At 39.4% G+C, this 21,115-nt stretch overlaps 1 protein-coding gene across 2 annotated transcripts in view; it reads right to left on the reverse strand.

Moving 5' to 3' along the window:
* Positions 1-21,115, reverse strand: part of NKAIN3 (sodium/potassium transporting ATPase interacting 3) — a 367,883-nt gene that overhangs the window by 17,632 nt on the left and 329,136 nt on the right. For both annotated transcript variants that reach the window (XM_055800856.1, XM_055800855.1), the window contains exon 5: positions 6,136-6,196. In XM_055800856.1, coding sequence (XP_055656831.1) covers positions 6,136-6,196 — 61 coding nt within the window. The remainder of the gene's footprint in view (positions 1-6,135; positions 6,197-21,115) is intronic.

Raw genomic sequence — 21,115 nt, forward strand, 5'->3', positions numbered from 1 at the left:
TCTCCTCTCCCTCTGCTTCTTCCAGATCCCTCTTCACTGGCTGCTCCTCTTCCATACGGTTATGCTTTTATTTTACACCACCTCTGAGGTTTTACCCATGGTTGTGTGCTTTATATCTATGCACTCATTTCTGTAGGATCTAGAACAAATGCTTGCTCAGACAATGTAAAATAACTTCATGAAAATAGGAAAAAAAAGAAAAATTGATATAGTATGTAGTGGAAATTAAGCATAATGTCCTTGCTATATTTCTTCCTTCATTAAATACTTCAGAATTCATTGTGTTAGTTTAGCGTAGAAGTGAGCACGCATTTTCAGTTCATTCATACATTAAGGTTAATGATAACTTGGAGGACTGTAAGACTATAGAGTGTTGTTAAAATAAGAAGTTATAATTTATGTTTCCTGTATGGGAGAAAGTGGAGTCCAGTATAGGTGGGATAGTAAATAGGTAAGTCTGCATCTAATCAACAAACTCCAGCTGGACAGACCTCTAAAGCCTACAGAAACTGTAACTTGACATTTGTCTCCATTAAATGTTTGGTAGGATTGGCCCGGGTCACAGCTGAACTTAGGGAGCCCCTGGATACTCCTGGTGCTATTTCTGATCACACTTCAACCTCTTCTTCAACTCTTAGTGGAATCTGCAAGGTGATGACAGCAGCTGCTGGCAGGGAAGGAGTCACTCCCTGGAACAGCCACACTGAAATGTGGGCAGCACCTCAGTGCAAGGAACAGCAGGAACCACCTACCTATCATCAGCCAGATGTTTTATGGCATTGGCTGGGCTCCCTGGCTTTCCACATGTCACAGACCACATTCGAGTACAGCTATGTTAGACTCTTCATCTCTGCAGGAGCCCACATTCGTTTATTTTTAGAAAACTGTTCAGTTGAATAAACACAGAATACATTTCTGTTATAGATTCATTACATTTCTGTGCCTAGCAATACATATAGTCTATGTCTGGAGAAAATAACTGATGCTGCTGTTTTACCAAAACTAGTATATCAAAATTCTGGGGTTTTGGGTTGCCTGTCCAGATGAACAGAGAGATGCAAATGGCTTTTCAAGCCTTCCAAAAATCCTGATAGCCTCCAAAGCCAGGAGAATGCTGTTAACCTGGCAGCTATAGTACTCTTTCAGTGCCAGGCAGTAAAATTTATTATAATTTTAAAAGTCTCTGTCAAACATATTCATCTGTTGGTCAGTAACAACACGTTTTGTTTCAGTATCTCGAGTCCTCATGGCCTACAGGTGAGAGTGGTGAGTGCTAAAGCCCAGTGATGATCTGTGCAGCTGGCTGCTGTTTGGCAAGTTTCCTAAGTCCTCATTTTCAGCGAGGTAATTTAAGATAGTCATTGTTTGGGGCTGTTTGATTCTTGTATTGCCCAACAGAAATGTAGTGCAGCATCATTCTTCTTGGTCATCCTTGATGTTCACCATTTTATGATAAAACCTATATTTACTAGAAGGTAAATGGACTCAACCACATGGGCAATTGCAATTGTTGAAAAGATATCAGTAGTGGGTTCCCAAAAAGTCCTTAGTTAAGGAAAACTGCATATTTATATATCAAGGTAATCACACATACGAACATATATGGGTCTGTTCCTAATATTATCTATTGCTAGTTCTTCATTCATTTTGCAAAAAATAGTACATTTATAAGAAATTTATCACAGCTGGACCAACTGTGTAACTACAAATATTAAATTAAATGTGAGGAAAATATTCTTTCTCTCTTGTTTGATTACTGCCAACAGATGCTCTATGGTGTGTATAAATGTAATGCCATATGCCAGATAAGGCAAGGCAGTAGTTTTTCAGCAGTGGTAATAATGTATCTTGCTTTACTTAATACTTGTCTAATGATGGCATATGGAGGTTCCTATTGATACCACAGTATGGGAAACTCTTCCTTTTGAAAAACAGATTCATCTTCCTCTCTGTTCTGAAAGTACAGCTGAGCTGTGAGTACAACTAACATAGGGGAGTGAAAAAACCCCACATTTTTTGTTTATTAATTTTGTTCTTGTGGTTTCATTTAGGGGATAAAGCTTTCCTCTGTGGTGAATGAAAGCTCTTTATCTTTGCTCATGCACGGAAGAGGTTTGAGCTTCCTTGGACTGACCTTTTGGTGCTTCAGTCTTGTTTTGATAATAAATGCTGAAATCACAATTGTAGTTTTGTGGCAAATCTTCCCCTCTGATTTAACACTTTTTTCCTTATGCAATTTGTATGCAACTCAGCTTCCACCCCCCAAATTCACATACAGTACAGAACTATCACTTCTGACATGTGTCAATGTCATATTTATGAACTAGTATTGAGCAGCAATAACTCCATCAACTGTCTCTCAAAAAAGTCCAGAAACTACTTAGAAATTTAATAATGATTTTAACAATGTATTTTGCCTAGTCTCCAGGCTCTGCTTTATTAAAACCATTCAGTATCTCTGACAAGGTGGCAACAAGCTTCTGACTTCATTTTTAGGAGAAAATGATTCACAAACAGGATAGTGACAGGCTTTTATGATTACAGATTTCACATATTCTGTTCCTTCAAAAGGGTTTATATAGATTGATAGATCTACAGAGAAAGAAATGAAAAAATGAAGGGAAGAGATATAAATAGACTTTTTCATTAGGATGAATGATGGAAGGTATTAACCCCACTACAGCAGTATACCTTTTACATGTCTTCGTTCTCATTCCTTTTGACCTGCTATCATCTCCCTTCTAAGTAAAAGTTAACTACGATCTGAAATGTAGGTAAGGTGAGCAATTGCTGGAAATAAATGTTTCCACAAGCATTATTACTGTTCAGAAAAGTGTCCATCAGCTGAAATGTCAGGCTCAAAATCCATTTAAGCACTGCACAGAGGCTAAACAGCCAGCTATTATTAATTTTTAAGTCTGCCTGACAGGTTTCAGACCAAGAACTGGGGTTAACTTGATACACTGTATATTGCAGAGTATATTTAATTAGGGAGGCTTGGACTCTCAGATGGCTGAGGATTTATTCTGTGCAAACTACTGCAAAAATATGATAGAATAGCTGCATCTACCTAAGAAAAGAATCTGCTGCATCGCATTAAAATGCTCTTTTGTTGCAGTTTCTTGGATCTTTATCCTGATGTAATCACTGTTTACTTTTAACCTGACTGTTTGGAAGCACCACGGTACTTCTCTCTTAAATACATTTTTCTTCATTATGCTGCAAGTTAGCAATGTGAATTTTCACAGAGTAAGTCTTGTTCTTCTCAGCTAATTACCAGGCCGAAACATTTTTCCACTGTGCCTTACACAAATGATTCTCCACTTAAAACATATCTGTGGCATTGCTATGAATGAGTTAATGTTTGTCATTAACGTATTTATCTATAAGCACAGAGGACTCTAAAACACAAATGGGCATTAAGACACAGGTTAGCAGAAAGTGAGATACTGAAGGGCTATTTAGTCGCTTTGGATTGGATTTGAGATCTTAGAAGGGAATAAAAAAAGTAACAAATCAGAAATTATTTCCCTCCACTGTTGTAAAATCTCCTATCTGTATCTATTCTGCTTCTTTGCTCCACTTCCAGCACGCTGCTCTGGCCCCTGCCCTAGGTCATCCTCTGCTAATTAAAAATATCTATTCACACAGGAGTCTAGAAGATTTTATGTAAAGGTACAAGTGAAAACGGCAAACTTGCCTACTCCTAACAAAGGACATTGAGCTAAATTACATCATACTTTCCAAAATGAGTGAGATGATTTTCACTTACAATAAAACACCACATCGGCATTTCTGGAAGACAAGCAGAAATTAAATGCAGATACCTGATTCCTTTGTGGAAAACAGGCACTGGGTTAGTTTTACATACCAGATCACCTTAGCACTTGATGTATTTTACTGGTTAATAAATATATCAGCTGCTCTCCACTCTCAGTGGTTTAAATGTCCATTGGTATCATACCCTACAAAAATCTCAAAAGACAGTAAGGTGGGCTCACAGTCAGAAGAAAGTGGGTCAGGCCTTGGATGTCAAAGACAGACTTCAGCCCAACTCTTCTGAAACAGACAAGTTTTCTAAGTGAAAAAGGCCCTTAACTTGACAATAACCCTCTTGTGAGGCCCTGAATATAAACCACACATACTCTTTATCAGGTGACTGCATTCTCCATGATCTTGTATTCTTTGGTGTGAGTTTTGTCTTTCTTTCACACATGCATAAAGCACAGATGTGTGAAGCACGCTATAAAGGACTAAACAAAACCAACAATAATATAGCATACTTGTGTAAAAAGTGAAGAGTCTGTCTTCCCAGGTACAGATATATTTGTGTTTGCATGTGGATATGCATGTACACACACTGTTACTCTTTTAAAGGCAGTGTAGTTTGTGTCTTCCTTATCAGTCTGCCAGCCTTCCTAATAAGTTAATGAAGCCTCCCTGTTCCAGGAATATAGTTACAATTGTCTTATAAACGAAGTTTCCAGGTATCTGTATGAAGCCCTAGCTACCATCATGACCCACCACATCCATACGGAAAGAAGTTGTCTCTGGATATCAATGACCAAACCCTCTTGTCTATACATCCCAAATTACAAAGCTGCCTTGCTGCTGCGCTGTCCTCTGCTGTTACCCTGTGTTACTGGTTCCTGACTGACTGGCAATTCCCAGCTTTCCAAGCGAGTGTTGTCGGGGCTGTTCCCCCTCCTTAGGACCTACTTTTCATGTTGCTTCTCCAACTGTTCATATTTCTCCTTTCCAGCACCAGTCTTTGTCCAGGCTTCTTGCACCTTTTCACGGTGCACTATGTGTACACCATGCTTATGACTCCTTCCCACTCTGTTTTATCTGAGAATCTCTTTGATGTATTTTCTTCCTTCTAGAAATCTAAATGAAAGTGTTAAAATAGATTTGACACTAATATCTGTCACATTATGATGGAGAACCGAAAGTTGTACAGTTTGTAGCAATAGAAGAGTGTTTTGTTTATGGTCTTTCACACTGTTTTCAATCAAAAAGTCTGCTTTGCCATCACAGTCATGAATTACTTGAATTACCTTTTCAATAAGACTTTCCCAGATATTATCAAATGCTTTCCTACAAAATGAATTAATTTTTTCTACTATATTCATTTCATCCACTAGTGCTATTCTGTGAAGAAACAAAACTATGTTGAGATTTATGAATGAAAGTATACGAATAAAAGTTTGTTCATGTGTTATTTATCCTAAAGCCATAAAATGGTATTGGCATTTGTTCCCTTTTTTTTTTTTTTTCACCTAGAGGTAAGATATTTTACTGCTTAACTCCTCATGTACAAGAGGAAGTAACTGACATGTTCATACGTTGTCCCTTTTTTAAATAGACTTGTTCTTGTATCCTCTCCTCTTTGCTCATCCGGTATTATTCCATTATCACCACTGCTTTTACCAATTGCCATGCTAGTCATGCGGGTATGGTGACCTTGTTAGGGAATCCTCACAATCTCTTTTCACACAGCATCCTACCAAAATGTTCAGCATATTCAGATTTTTTCAATGTCCATTTAATGACTTTCAATAAATATTTTTTTAAAGGTGTGCACATTTTGAAACTTCTTGAACAATATGGTAGGTAGGTTAAGAGCATGTGGTTAGCATTTTAGATGTGTGGTCTAGTTTCTTCTAAGTGTTGAACAGGTCTGTCTAATCATTGATAAGAGCGATACTGCACACTGTAAATGGCTTGATCTGTCATCTCCATTAACTTTACTGTTGATAAAGCTGTCATTTGGAAAGAACAGACTAAATGGCTTCAGGAGCTTTGATTCAAATTTAAATGTACATACATAAAGACTTATATATATATATATATGTATATGCAACACTGATCACACAGTTTTCAGCAGAGTGACTGGCTCACGCAAGGTGTTCATGGTGTGAACTCTATGAAGAAGTTTAGTAAGTACAATCCTGACACCTAGATAAGGTGTTACTACCAAAATAAGTATGTCTTTGAGCACAATTGTTTAAGTACATGAATGTCAGATTCTGCCATTTTTCAAACTTTGTTCTTCGCCTTGGTAGTTAATGCAAGACTAAGTCTCACCCCAGGTACTGTGGCTCCAGAGATGGAGAGGTGTGTATCAGTACTTACAGCTGTCCTCCTCCTCCATGAAAATACTGATCACGTAACAGGCATACACAAATCCAATCAGCTGTATGAAACAAGGGGAAAAGCAATCATTAGAACACATTGAACACTTGTTAAGCTTTTAGTACAATGGTATTAAATACAAGCATCACAGATAAATTTTAAAGAAGATTTGCTTCCATTTCCTGTATTTATATGTAGATTTCAGTGCAAATGGTCACAAACAGCTAAATTAAAGAGACTTTCTCTCTTTTGCTCACCCTGTCCCACTGAGATCAGTATTGATGAATACTACTATTGAGTAATACTGGTGGAAAACACTTGGACCTTGATGTTCATCTATTACTTGCATTCCTTTGTTTGTTCAGTGCCTCTGTTTTCACATGACTTTGTTCATATGAATGTGGGCCCCCTAAGCACCTAATTTATGTATTAAAAAGATAAAATATTTGTTGACATAGTAAAGCTTGCGTGGAATCCGCAAGACATGTTGTTTTGTGCTGCATATAGTGTTCCAGTGAAGAGCTGTTTGGCAAAAGTTTAATTTGGTATGTGAAGTGTCACGATATAGCTGAACAGTAAAGCTGGGTTAGGATTCATCAGCATCAGGACATACCTTATCAGAAGGGCTTATCAGTAAATCACATTAACTATGCAAAAAATGAGCAGGCTTATTTCCTCAAAGGGCAACACAAGCAAAATCATACCATTATTTCCAAAGAAGGTTCCACAAAAACATCCTCCTCAACCCGATCTGTGTCACTTGTGCCACTGAGAGGAAGGGATTAAGATCTTTAGGATCAGGGGATAGAAACTCTGGTCATTTGCCTTCCATATAGACAAAATGTTTTCTTATGCCTACCACCAAAGAAGAAGAAAATCCCACTGGGCCAGGAAACCTATTAAACTGCACTGCCCAGACATGTCCATCCTTGAGAAAATATTGTTTGTGCAGCTGTACACAATTCGTGCTATCTGAAAGCCTTGAAAAGACTGTTCATAAGAGATTTCTAAAATAACCCAGAGATTAGTTTTAAGAAAACTCCTTTTTCTCTGGTCCATTCAAAAAAATCTAATTAAAATAGTTCTTTTAAGGGTGTCACGGATCAACCATATGAGAAAGAGGTAATTTAATAGTATCTAGACAGGTATAAGCTCCTTCAGAAGCACAGAAATCATTCCAACCTGCTTTCTGGTTGGGCTGCATGAGGAGCTTTACAAGCAGCTCCAAAAGCCTCTCTGCAGACAAAAAGCTTGTCCACACAAGGGAATTCAGGGAAGTTACGATGAATTAACTAAAGCTGTGAAATCAATGCACATAAGATAAAGTACATTAAATCCCTGTGTGGCCTTTCCCATTCAGAAATAAAGTGGCCTTAGTTCACTGCAGCTTAATCCTCCTCCAAGGGATTAATCTTCCCCACGGAGAATTAAGCTACAGTATGCTAAAGCTGAGTTACTTGTGACTGAGAGCTCCCACAGCCCCGCGGCACAGTCCTGTCAGGGCTGCCTCCCCAGGGCAAACACCTCGCTGGTCTTTCGGGAAAGTGAGTTGAACCCAGCGTTCCTCTGGCTCTGAGCAGGCGGCAGGATCAGCAGCTTCCTTGGCTCGTTTTTGGGTCTCGTTTACTAGGGTGGTATTGCCACAGCCTCTGTCAGGTGGACGGACACCACTTTGTCCTGATGCTCTGAGCCAGCTAAACGCAAAGCAGCTCTGGAGGAGGTGCTCTCAGGAGGCTGTGCCTGAGCTACACTGTGCCCTGCGTCATGGTACCTGCCGCTGGATGGGACCTAGAGCCAGGGCTGGCTGGCTCCGTGCCAGCCCACCTTTACCAGCTGAGGACTCTGTGGGCGGGTGAGAGGAGCCCAGCCTCCTGCTATTACTGAAAATGGGATCTTGTGGTTGTGCTGCCCTGCACCTCCAGGACCAGCACTGCCTTACAGACTCCTTGATGGATTAAGCAAATTTTTTCCCTTGAATGTCACAGTTTAGAGCATCTTTCAGGCATGATAAGTGAAGCATTATGATACAAAGGCTTCCCAGGGACCAAAAAAACAATCATACTTGAGGTACATAGATTAAAAAAAACCTGCATTAGTACCACACAAATACCAGAAAACGTGACTTTTCATGAGGGAATGACACCTGTTTAGTTACAATATTTCTTGTTTAGCATTCGTGTTTTGCAGTTTGACTTTGTAAGTCACTTGGGTGTGTTTCTTTTACCTAAACATGACCAATTAAAGCTGCTGATTAAATAATGAACAAGATAAAAATTAATTGTAGTACAGCTTATGGGTTAAGTGTTTGTGAGGGAAGATCAAATATTTAGAATTATTTACCATATCCCAATCATGTATTTCTTTGTTGTTTCTTCTTATTAGAATTCTGTATTAAATTAACTTTACTTTTATGAATGCCATTCCTTCTTTATATGTACTTGTGTACTCCATATACATGCATATTAAATGAGATATCTATCCGTGAGGGCTTCCAGCAAATTTCTCACACATTTCAGATGTTGGACAGGTGGTTAAAGCACAGAAAGAGACTTCCACTCCAATATGTAATAAACCACCTGACTATAAAGAAGAAAGCAACAGGGAAAATTACTTTAAGAGGTCTTCTGTCCAAAAAGTATGGGGCATGGCAAGCCTGGTGTTTTAACAGTCCTAACAGCTTACACCTTGCTCTTTCAGCAGATCTTCTCCTTGAAGTAAATCTTTTCCCACTCTCTTCAGTGTTTGAAACACAGTTTGTCTAATCTATGGCCTTCTTGCAATATCAGCAGCGTCTCTGCTTCTCAGTATTTCTTTGTTTTTCTAAGCATTAGTAGATAAATATTCCTCACTCAGATAGGAATCACTGCCACCTGTTGTGTTTATGGCATATACTTTTTTTAAAATACACCATTTCCCCCCCATCTGTTTAGTTATTGATACCAGGAGAAATAAAAAAATACATCCACCCTCTCACAATTTCATGGTCTTTTCCAGTGGAAAAAGAAAGATCAGGTCTCTAATCACGCTGGGAGGTATCATAAACCACCATCTTCCAAGAAAGTATTTTTGTAATTAAATGGCAGAATGCACATTTCTGAAAGAATAAAGCAACAAGAAAGAAAAGGGACCCTTTAGCATCAATTGTCAGGTATTGCTGTTCAGAGGCATACAGCAATGTTTGGCTTGTAACTGACATACTAGTAATTATAATTGGGTAACTGATATATACAGTACAATTAACATGAAGTGATAAAGTGGGAATATACCCTTCTACAGATGAGACCTGTTTCTAGATACTTAGAATTACAGCCACCACACTGTGAATATTTTTATAAATGAATTAATTAAAACATCTTATTTTGCTTTATTGATGGACACACTAATAAAATATTTATTCCAACAAATTACTTTTGCTATCTTGATTAACCCAGCTGCTGTTTAATTAATAAAGTTATGCTCATGTGAACCCATCTAGCCATCATGTTAATTGCCAATTTGCAGTGAGCTGACTGATGTATACTGCCTGGTTTCATGATATTGAAAATGTTGGCTATTGGCCTGGCACCAAGTGATAGACTTAAATGTGTGTTCCCTGATAACTAAGGACAATATGATGTAAATGAGCTGGAGAATTGCTCATCTTGAGTTTCAGTAATGATTCAAAGGGACCAATGAAGTGGCTGGAATAGGATGACCAAGGCATCAAAAGTCACTAGCCCCTGAAAGTATAAATGGGAGCCTCTGGTTTGATCCAGAGAGCAATGTAGATTCCAAGGTGGACTTGTCTTGACAGTGCTGAGTTTCAAGGCATAGAAACCTTCTGGGGTCCCTGCACTGTACAGGGGACTGCCTGTCTTGCCTGCAGAGCCCAGTCTAGTAAACTATCTCAGAAGACACTTGCCAGTGCTACTCTGCAGAAAATCAAGTGGAAAACTGTGGGAAGAGGCTGTTGTCCCCTGCTTTCATCCTGCCACACAGTGGTTAAGGTACACATCTTGCTCTGGAGACAATAAACGATACATAAAATACTCAGATATTTAATGGAATCACAGAATGGTTTGGTTTGGCAGGGAGATTTAAAGGTCATTAGTTCACTCCCCCTGCCATGGAGAGTAACATCTTTCACTAGGTCAGGTTGCTCAAAGCCCCATCCAACCTAACTTTGAACATTTCCAGGGATGGGGCATCCACAGCTGTCCTGGGCAACCTGTTCCAATATCTCACCACCCTCATTTTAAAAAAATTCTTCCCTATGTCCAATCTCAACCTACCTCTTTCAATTCAAAACCACTTCCCCATGTCTTCCCACTACAGACCATGGTAAAAAGCCTTTTTGTCTTTCTTATAAGCTGCCTTTATATATTGAAAGGCCAAAATAAAGCCTTCCCAGAGCTAAATAACCCAAATTCTCTCAGCCCTCTCTCTGATTATTCTCATGTCCCTCCTCCAGACCTGCTCAAACAGATCCACATCTTTCTTGTGCTGGGGACCCAGCAGCTGGATGCAAGACTCTAGGTGGAGTCTCACAAGAGTGGAGTAGAGGGGCAGAATCACCTCGACCTGCTGGCCATGCTTGTGATGATATCAGCCCAGGGTACAATGGGCTTTCTGGGCTGCAAGTGCACATTGCCGGTTCATATATAGTTTTTCATCCACCGGAATCCTCAAGTCCCTTCTCCACAGGGCTGCTCTCAATCCATTAATCCTCCAGTCTGTACTGATATCGGGGATTGCACTGACCCAGGTGCAAGATCTTGCACTTGGTATTGTTGAACTTTATGAGGTTCCCACGGCCCACTCCTTCATCTTGCCAAAGTCCCCCTGGGTGGAATCTCTCCCCTGCAGCATATCAACTGCACCACTCAGCTTGGTGTCATCCGCAAAGTTGCTGAGGGTGCATTCGATCCCACTATGTCTTTAATGAAGATATGAAGTAGCATTGGTCCCAGTATAGATCCCTGACGGTTACCACTTGTTACTGGTTTCCATGTGGACATAGAGCCATACTCTTCGGACGCAGCCATCCAGTATTTTCAGAACCACCACTATTTTCATACCAAAAGCCTTATTTCTTCGGTGACTCACTGATAAATATTGCTTATATTCTCCAAACCATGGCGATGAGCAGGCTCAGCGTGTGGGAAACAACTGTCACCTTGGCTAAGCTGGCAGAGACTTCAGTGTGAAGTGCACAAAGGGATTTATTAGTGGAACACGGGTACATTTCCCATGTTCCCATGTTGATGTTATTATCAAGGCTTTTGATGCACAATGTATTTTCTGCTGATAGCCTTAGGTAGAAATTAAGTAGTAGTCTGTTATTTTTCTCCTGTGCAGGCAGTATAGTCTCTAGAGGACCTAAATGCTTTAGTCTAACTACAATCTCTAGGCTTAAGCTATGGACATCTGCATGAAATATAAAAGCCTAGTTTAATGGAAGTGAAATTAAATTGTATAATTGTCCATCATTAAACTGTAAGAAACTATGAAAACATGTAAGAAATCAAAAACCTAATCATCTGAGCAAATATATGCTGTGACATATAATTGCTTTAATAAATGAATATTGCTAGAATACATCCTATTAAACATTAGAACCAAACTGAGTATAAAATTTATATTTACTTCAAATTAATGTATTTCAATAGTTACCAGTTAATGTGGATTAACCTTTCTTTAGGAAAACAAGGACAAATGCAAAATAAAATTAGAAGTGATTATTTAAATCAAGGCTATTTTCTGCAGACTGAAATATTTTTGATTAAAATTGATGATTTGTTAATTTTGATTTAAATTTTTCTGCTTGGCTTTGTCATCATCAGCATTTTCAGGAGAGCCAACAGTGAAACATGAGTAGTTCATCTTCTTAGCAACTTACTTGCCACTAACATTTTTAATACTCTTCAAAGAGGACTGTAAAGCCCTTTTCTTCCATTAAAGACCAGAAAAGCATTAAAACTGAATGAGAGATACATAAGAGAAACAGGATATTATCCCAGTATCTGTGTGCATATGTGGATCGGCAAGATAGAAATATGACTATGATTATCAGGCACAAAGAAATTATAACTCCACGTATTTCAAGACAATGACAGAGGAACCAGGATCAAGATTAACAGTAGTATATAGCTGTAATATGATAATAACCATCCCCTATAACTGCATGATTATATACTATATTTGTATATAGATATCCAATTATATGAAAGTATATAATTACACACTATAACTGCTTGATTATATAAATTTTATTAGAAATATATTGTAAAACTGTATAACTAATGACATTTTCAAAATGAAATGTAATTTTTGAGTTAAAAGAGAGGCAGCCTCAAAGGTATGTTGTTTTCTAGAACTAAATGATGAAATGCACAATATTTTACAGTGGTAGCAGCAGAAGCCTCAACCTTAAAGTGCTTAGAAATCTAAAACCATAAAAGCAGACAGAAAACTGGAAAAATGTCCAGAAAACATAGCATGATATGGTAGCAGCAATGCCTGAAGTATATGTTGTCTAAGGATTTTTATTTTCTTTCCTTCATCTTCCTAAAATCTATGGGATTCGACTTGAATAAAATTCAGGCTTCAGGGGCATTGTCTACCAATTTCATCAGCATGACCCAGAGCCAACCTGGTCCAGCTGTGCTGTTTACAGCTGTAGTGGAGGGCTCCAGAGACTACAGCTCTAATAAACCTTAAAATGTGTTAAAGGACTCTAATGGTGGGTGACAGGGGCTTACAGGTACTTTTGCTTTATGTTGTTTGTGGAGCGACAAGTGAGCAGAGACACTAAAATGTCTATTAAAATACATAGAGGTTGCTGTTGGCTGAGACTGCAGAAAGTAATTCTTGAATGCCATCTACCTATGCTGGGAGAGGAGAGAAGCATGCTGGAAAAGACTATACCTTTTAGCTACCATGCCTTTTGAAGTCCTACCCTGTATCTGCTGCTCTCAGATCCTGGTTTCCACAACATCCCTTCATCTTGAAATTAAAAATTGTATTTTACAATCTAATTTTCCAGGCCCAGATCTGAACCATCGTTGCCTGCACTAGATCTGTGAATTTGTTTTTCCAGCAGCATAAACATATAATTACCCCTACTGCCCAGTTGCCCAAAATAATTTTACCAGTTAAGAAGGAGGACTGATGTGTTATGCTGTCGAGGTGTGTCCCAGCTTTGTTGGGCTTGAGAAAAACAAGCGAAAATATCATACATACTCTCTCCCCCTCTCCTGCTTTAGCGTAGTTATGGCTTATTCTCCCTCCTTTGTTTTTGCTGCAAGACCTTTAGAAAAAAGATCATATATTCTGACAACGGAAAGATGAAGGATTTGGAACAAACGGTGTAATCCAGACTCCTGTGTAATTCTGTAGGTCACAGAATTTAATCTAGATTCTCTGGTAGCCTAATGATAATGTCATCAGAGCATCCCTCACAGACTGGGTTGGCATACTAGTGCTCCAGATGAGTTATGTCCACAGGAGAGATCTGGGAACCTTTGTCCTTCCCCAACACAAGAAAAAGAAGAACCCAAGCTTAATCCTTACTTATTTGGCTGTCTATTGTGTGATAGATACCTAAGTATTAATTTTGAATGAAATGAAAGTTTCAATATGTAAAAACACTGAACACATTATTTAAACACAACTGGCTAGAACACAGTGTTTTATCTTGTGATATATTAATTATTAATTGCTTGTTAATGATTCAACTGAATACAGTTTAAGTCAATAGTATAAAATAAAGCCAACCTTAAACCTTGAACGTTAAAGAACAAAATGATGGAAAGTGAAGGGGATGAGGGTGGTAAGAAGGAAGAGGGAGAGAAAGGAGATCTAAATCTGAGTAGACTCTTAACAAAATCATCAGAAAAGAACCGGATAAACAAGCAAGACTTTCTCTAGATTTAGTTTCCCTCCAGTGTGTAAAGAAAATAAAAGTTCTTCTAAGAATGGGGTCAAAGTTTTCATATTTAGGTTAATGACTAGCTTGTCAGCTGAATAACAGGGAGTGAGAAAACCCTTTACATCTTACTTTAAAATAAGCAGACAGAAAGAGGGCTTGTCCCCATTTCTGTAAACCTGACTTTCTGTTATTTGTTTTTATATCTTCTAAATAACTGCTTTTATTTGCTTTTACCTTAACTTGTCAGTGTTAAGGATAATTTCAGAGCTACTTGCAGATGACACGACATTTCACCTCTTTTGATATAGCAAAGAAATTCAGGTTTGATGGTGTCTTGTAACCTGAAGTGTTTCTTCAAGGTATCCATCAGGTAATGACTTCACCTCCACTAAATTTCATGTACCACTTTGGAAGCTGTAACAAAATCAGAAGAAAGAATGAAAGAAATGTCTGCCAGTGACTAGAGCCAATGTAAATCTGTTTGGCATGTGACAAGGTACTTGAGAAGGTTTCTGAATCCCAGGTAAACTGATTATGCATGCAGGGGGTACCAAAGTAAATTTCTTTCAGAACAGCAGAATGTTGCAAATCTTGGCCATTTTTTATGCTAATACTCCTTTTACCATTCTTCCACTGCCTATACTGCAATTATGAAAGATGTCCTTTGTTGATAGAATGCCAAAAGATATTTTTTCCCTCCTTATTAGATCAGAACGCACATAATGAGAGTATTATTTCCACTTCCTTGTGGCAACAGACACAGAAAATGCATTTTAATTCCAACAATGCACTGCAATCTGTAAGAAATACTTATTTTCTACTGAATCACTTCTTTCTCTTCATGCATGATGTAAATAACATATGCATGAAACTGTTATATCACCACGAGGCAGTACCCATTTAAAGATAGACAAACTGTGACGCAGAAATAAAAATGACTAGTTCAAGATTTCAGTGGGGTGACAGTGAGTTTAAGAATAGAATTACTACAGTCTGATCCCCACTATTGTCTAACCTCCTTTATAGAAGCTTCTTAAATACCTAGGTAATGATAGCTAAGACTGAACACATGATTATTCTAGCTCCTGTTAATCCATAAACATGGCTTGAAAACTGTATGGAAAAAAAGCAAAGCTTTCACTAACAACAATTATGCCAGAGCATACCTCAGGGAAAAATAGAACAACAAAAGCAACCCACAGATAAAACATAAGCCATCATATTAACTCATGTTAGAAAATGTTGTATGATCTGATGAATTGCAAAGTAAGATTTAATCTCTACCTATACCAGGCTGCTCATATTAGCTCCCCTAGTGGAACACTCAAAGAGGATTTTCAGGAGTGGTAGACACAGAAACGCACCTCAGAAGTAAGCTCCAAAGCCTGAAAGACATGCATCAGCTTAGATCGAGCACTAATTAAATCACGGGGAAAAAAAGGGCTTGAATAATAACCAAGAGCTAGTGAAAATTCACAAGTGTAGAAATTCATATAAAACAGAATGGACGAACACAGATTGTCTGAAAACTTTTCTTACGGTCCAGTCTGCAGGGGGAGCTGGAAAAGCAGCATACAGTATTTCTCTCTGTTCTCAGGTACAAATTATTTTTGGACATTGTTCATTTCAATTTTATTTTTACATTAATATTTTCTTCAATACAGACAAGGAAAACAAAAAGAAATAATAATGTTGATATTTTTTCTTTGATGTGTAAATATACACTGGAAATTCTTAAAATCTTATCTTCCTTCGAGGACTACAGATTATAAATACATCTATTCTTGGCAAAGTAAGGTTACCTCCATTTTTAAGAAGGTAAGAAAAGACAGAACAAGCAAACAGATGATGGCTTTTGATTCTTGAAAATTAAAAAAGAAACAAATCACTTTTATGTCCACCAGACTTTGATATTGTTTTGCCTTTTTGTATGTGCCCATTGAAATACTACAGTGGTGAACAATAGTTTATCATAGATAGAAGAGATGAAACTCCTTCTTGATCATCACTGTTTTTCCTAATCAATTTCCATCTAACAAGATATTTAGTAGATGATCTACCACATGTGTGTTTTCACTTGTGCATGAATCTGCTTTATTCAAACCACACAACAAATGACTTGATTTTGAGCCACGGTTGAACTGGTTTTGCTCTTTGGAAGGAACAATACTATAATCAGAAATGTGGCTGGATTTATGTGCTTGGCAGGTAACACAGCAGTCTCTTCACTCAGCTGTAATGTCTAAAACTGTGCAACACAAAGAACTATAACAGCAATGCAGGTCATTTTGAAAACCCCTTGTTTGATCATTGGTTTTCTTTTATGGATATCTTTCCCTCTGTAGTTGTTCTTACAATGGATAATATTGTTTAATTCCTTCAAGTTGCTACCTGAATGTGCAGATGGAGGTACATAAAGACACACACGCACACACACACATACATCCTTATAATGCTTTGTGGAGTAGTCTGCTGTGATATCTGAGAAACAAGACTACCATAAAAGCAGCAACGTTATCAGTTTGCTCAGGTATTCCCAGTTAAACTGTGTGCTAAAAGGCTTTTGTGAGGGATTCCCACTGGGCAGAAAAGCTATCAAGAATTGCAATGAAGCTTTGCTTTCTATCAGTGCCTAATGAATTTCAGCAGCTGTTTCTCCAGTCATATCTGACCCAGTGTGATCTCTTGTACCACATCCCCCTGGCATGGTTTATTTGCTTGCAGTATATGGTCCTCGTATGTATGTTGTGTCCTATTCACTCCTGTTTCTTACCAACAGCTTTCACTTGATGCTGCATCCCCCTTTATCTCCCTGTACATTCACCTGGGTCTGATTCTGCCGCCCAAAGCCCAGGGTGCACCCAAAATCAATATTTCTTTTTCCAACGAGACTAAGCTTAGCCTGTAATCAGGCAGCATGCAAATACACAAGCTACACTGGAGCCATTCTTGAAAGGACCTTGTCTCCCACTGTCAGTACAAAACTGGCATAAGCATCCCTACATGGCTGGTGACCATGCCTCCATGTACTGGGTGTACAGGTGGCAGCAAATGTTTCGCCCTAAAGCCAGCTGTCAGGATGTTTTAGCAAACAGGAGGCAGATTTGGCCCTAACTCCTGCCGTGAGGCTACTGCTACAAAGAAATGCAAATGCAGCAAGGGAGTCTGCACCTGGTAAAAGCAACTGCAAAAGGAGCCAAAGCAGAATTTGCTGCCCTGAGAATATGTCTTGACCAGAGATATGTATTAACTGGAAGAGTGTCTTTGGGCTCCATGACTCTGGCTCACCCAGACTGAGCTTTTGGCTACAGTACGTAGAGTTACTTTCCAGAAAACAAGCTCAGATTTAAAGAAATCTAGGATATAGGTGATGGTGCTTATTTGTGTCTTGTTCTTACATGAAGACAGACTCTGAATTACACAGCCTGAAGGAGAGGAAGTCAGGCAGAGAATATGCTAGCCCACTTCTTGCATCCAGTGCTGGGACAGATCTTTGTCAAGAAATCTCCCTGCCGTACATGGGGGACACCAGGACCTCAGGAGTATGTCCTAAGTCCTTGGAAGAAACCTTAATATACACGTGGAGGCTGAACACGTCACCAGAACAGGCAGTTTTGGACATCTGAAGGATGTTTCTAGGGTTCCTCTGCTTCTGTTGGACTGGCTGTTTGCTTGAACCCTCTTCCTTTGCTTCCTTGCAAGTACAAATAAGTTTAAGCCTACTAAACCCTGCAGTGCTGCATGGACTAGTTGAATAAATGTCGGGGAGGTTAAACTTTACGGCACTTTTCCCCCTGGTGTTACAATACCCTTATATTGTGAGCAGAAGTAGAGCTAGCTCATTTCAAGGAAACGCAGGTAGATCTATTTTATTGACAACTCTCTGTATTCTTTGAAATGTTAACTTTTACAAAAGCCAATTTTCATCAGAAGGAAAATGAAGGAGAAGCACTCTGACTCCTGTGATAAGAAAATTGGCATAAACTATAATTACTCAATATGACAAACATCACAGAATGGTGTATGAAAGATAATGGAAGGGGAAACCCATGTCCCATGTTAAAGCCCTTTGGGGGATAAGTGATCAAATTATACAGAGCACTTACACCTCAAAAAATTTGTTGACCAGATCACTAATCACACCTTTTTAAGAATTATATGCTGTCATGGAATAAAAAGGATTAGTCTCAATCTCATAGATTCACACAAAAATAGAACAGGATAGGATAGGGTAGGATAGGGTAGAACAGACAAGACTAGACTAGACTAGACTATTACAGTTGGAAGAGACCTACAACAATCATCTAGTCCATCTGGCTGACCAATTCAGGGCTGACCAGAAGTTAAAATGTAAGGGCACTGTCCAAATGCCAGTTAAACACTGACAGGCTTGAGGCTTGGGGCATCAACAGGGAGACTGTTCCAGCGTTTGACTGCTCTCTTGGTAAATAAATGCTTCCTAATGTCCAGTCTAAACCTCCCCTGGTGCAGTTCTGAACCATTCCCATGTGTCCTATCACTGGATCCCAGGCAGAAGCGACCAGCACCTCCCTCCCCACTCCCCCTTCTCAGGAAGCTGTGGAGAGCAATGAGGTCGCCCCTCAGCCTCCTTCTCTCCAAACTAGACAAGCCCAAAGCCCGTAGCCGCTCCTCACCAGGACATGCCTTCCAGCCCTTTCTTCAGCTTTGTTGTTCTCTTCTGAGCACATTCAAGGACCTTCACATCCTTCTTAAATTGTGGGGCTCAGAACTGCACACAGTGCTCAAGATGAGGCCGCACCGACGCTGAACGGTGGGATGGTCACCTCTTGTGATGGGCTGGTTACGCTGTGTGTGATGCACCCCAGGATGTGGCTTGCCCTCTTGGCTGCCAGGGCACACTGCTGACTTGTATTGAGCCTGCTGCTGACCAGCACCCTCAAAGTGTAAGGATATGTAAATGGTGTATGAGTAGACCAGTGTCCACAGTGGGGAAAGTTATCTGTAGTGCTCTATACAGAATCATGCTCAGCCCTAAGCATTTCAAGTATTCATGGAAGACTGGGAAATAGAGAGAGGAACTCAGTCAAGGTTGGTGAAAATGCAAAATAAAAAGTCCACTGTGGAATGTTGCAGATGGATCTCATGACACTGAGTGACTGGGTGATAAAATTAGAGCTGAAATTCAATGTCAATAAATGCAAAGTAATGTACATAAGGAAAACCAACCATAACTACACATATATAGCAATAGGCTTTAAATTTTTTATTACCTCTTGGAAAACTCGTGAATAGTTCATTATAAACACCAGCTCAGTGCTCATTGGCAGTCAGAAAGGAGAATCAAATAGTAGAAGAGCAATAGAAAAGAAAGTAGAATACATCATTATGCCATTGTACAAATCCCTTGTGTCTTGCATCCTCAGTGCTATGCACATTTCTGTCTCCTCATCTCAGAAAGGAAGTAGTTGAATCAGAAGAAGTAAGAGAAAGGTGTCAAAGATAATCAAGATATGGGTGGCTTTAGAATAAGGAGACATACAACTGATGACAGAATTATAGAAAAAAAATAAAATCATGAATGGCTTGGAAACGATGAATACAAAATAATTAGTCCCACTTTTTGTTATATAAGAACAATGGAAAATGAAACCAAATTATCAGATCACAGGCTAAGGGGTTGCCTTTCATCACCAACTGAAGGAAGGACATTTTCCACACAAATCAGAATTAAACCACGGAACTCAATGCCCAGAACACGCTGGAGAGGTGAGACATGGGTCAAAAGCTGATCAGGCATATTCAGGGAAAAGATGTTCATTGAAGGCTATTTAAAACAAGATTTCAGCTACAGCAGATTTGTCCCAGGAAATCCCAGGCAATATTGCCAGGAGATGTTACGCACTTAAGCACTCATGGTGCTGCATTAAATATGCCAATTTATTATTTACATTTACTAAATTCAGCTGTAAATCACATTGCTGGAAAATCAGAAGTATGGAAGTCTAACTTACACAATGGGAAAGAGATCAATATATTACCTCTAGGCTTAACGTATGTATTATAATTTCAGCCCACTATTTGTTGAATTGAAATGCATTAATTGAAGTTTGATTTTATTCAGATTTTGGAATCCGTATGAAATGATTCAGTTAGGCATGCTACCTACTCCAGATGAAAAGGAAGACATAAAGTTAGATACTTCCACATAAAATCAATCATAGAATCATAGAATCATAGAATGGTTTGGATTGGAAGTGACGTTAAAGATTATCTAGTTCTAAACCCCCTGCCATGGGCAGGGACACCTTCTGCTAGACCAGGTCGCTCAAAGCTCCATCCAAGCCAGCCCTGAACACTTCCAGGGATGGGGCATCTACAACTTCTCTGGGAAACATGTTGCAGTGTCTCACTACCCTCACAGTAAAGAATTTCTTCCTAATAGCTTATCTAAACCTATCCTCTTTCAGTTTAAAGCCATCCCTCCTTGTCCTATCACTACATGCCCTTGTAAAAAGTCCCTCTCCAGCTTTCTTGCAGGCCCCTTTAGGCACTGGAAGGCTGCTATAAGGTCTTCCCAGAGCCTTTCCTTCTCTGGGCTGGACAACCCCAGCACTCTCAGCCTGTCTTCATAGGAGAGGTGCTCCAGTCCTCTGATCATCTTCAGGGCCCTCCCCTGGACCCTCTCCAACAGACACATGTCCTTCTTACCTTGGGAGCCCCAGAGCTGTACTCCAGGTGGGCTCTCACGAGAGCAGAGTAGAGGGGCAGAATCACCTCCCTTGACCTGCTGGTCATGCTTATTTTGCTGCAGCTCAGGATATGGTTGGCTTTCTGGGCTGCAAGTGCACATTACCAGGTCATATTGAGCTTCTCATCCATCAACAACCCAAGTCTTTCTCCTCAGGGCTGCTCTCCATCCATTCTCTGCCCAGATTGTATTTGTGCTTGGGATTTTCCTGACCCATGTGCAGGACCTTGCACTTGGCCTTGCGGAACTTCATGAGGTTGGCATGGGCCCACCTCTCAAGCCTGTCAAGGTCTCTCTGGATGGTATCCCTCCTCTCCAGCTTGTCAACTGAACCACACAGC

This window comes from Falco peregrinus, chromosome 3 (assembly GCF_023634155.1).
Source record: "Falco peregrinus isolate bFalPer1 chromosome 3, bFalPer1.pri, whole genome shotgun sequence".
In the NCBI taxonomy this organism is placed as follows: domain Eukaryota; kingdom Metazoa; phylum Chordata; class Aves; order Falconiformes; family Falconidae; genus Falco; species Falco peregrinus.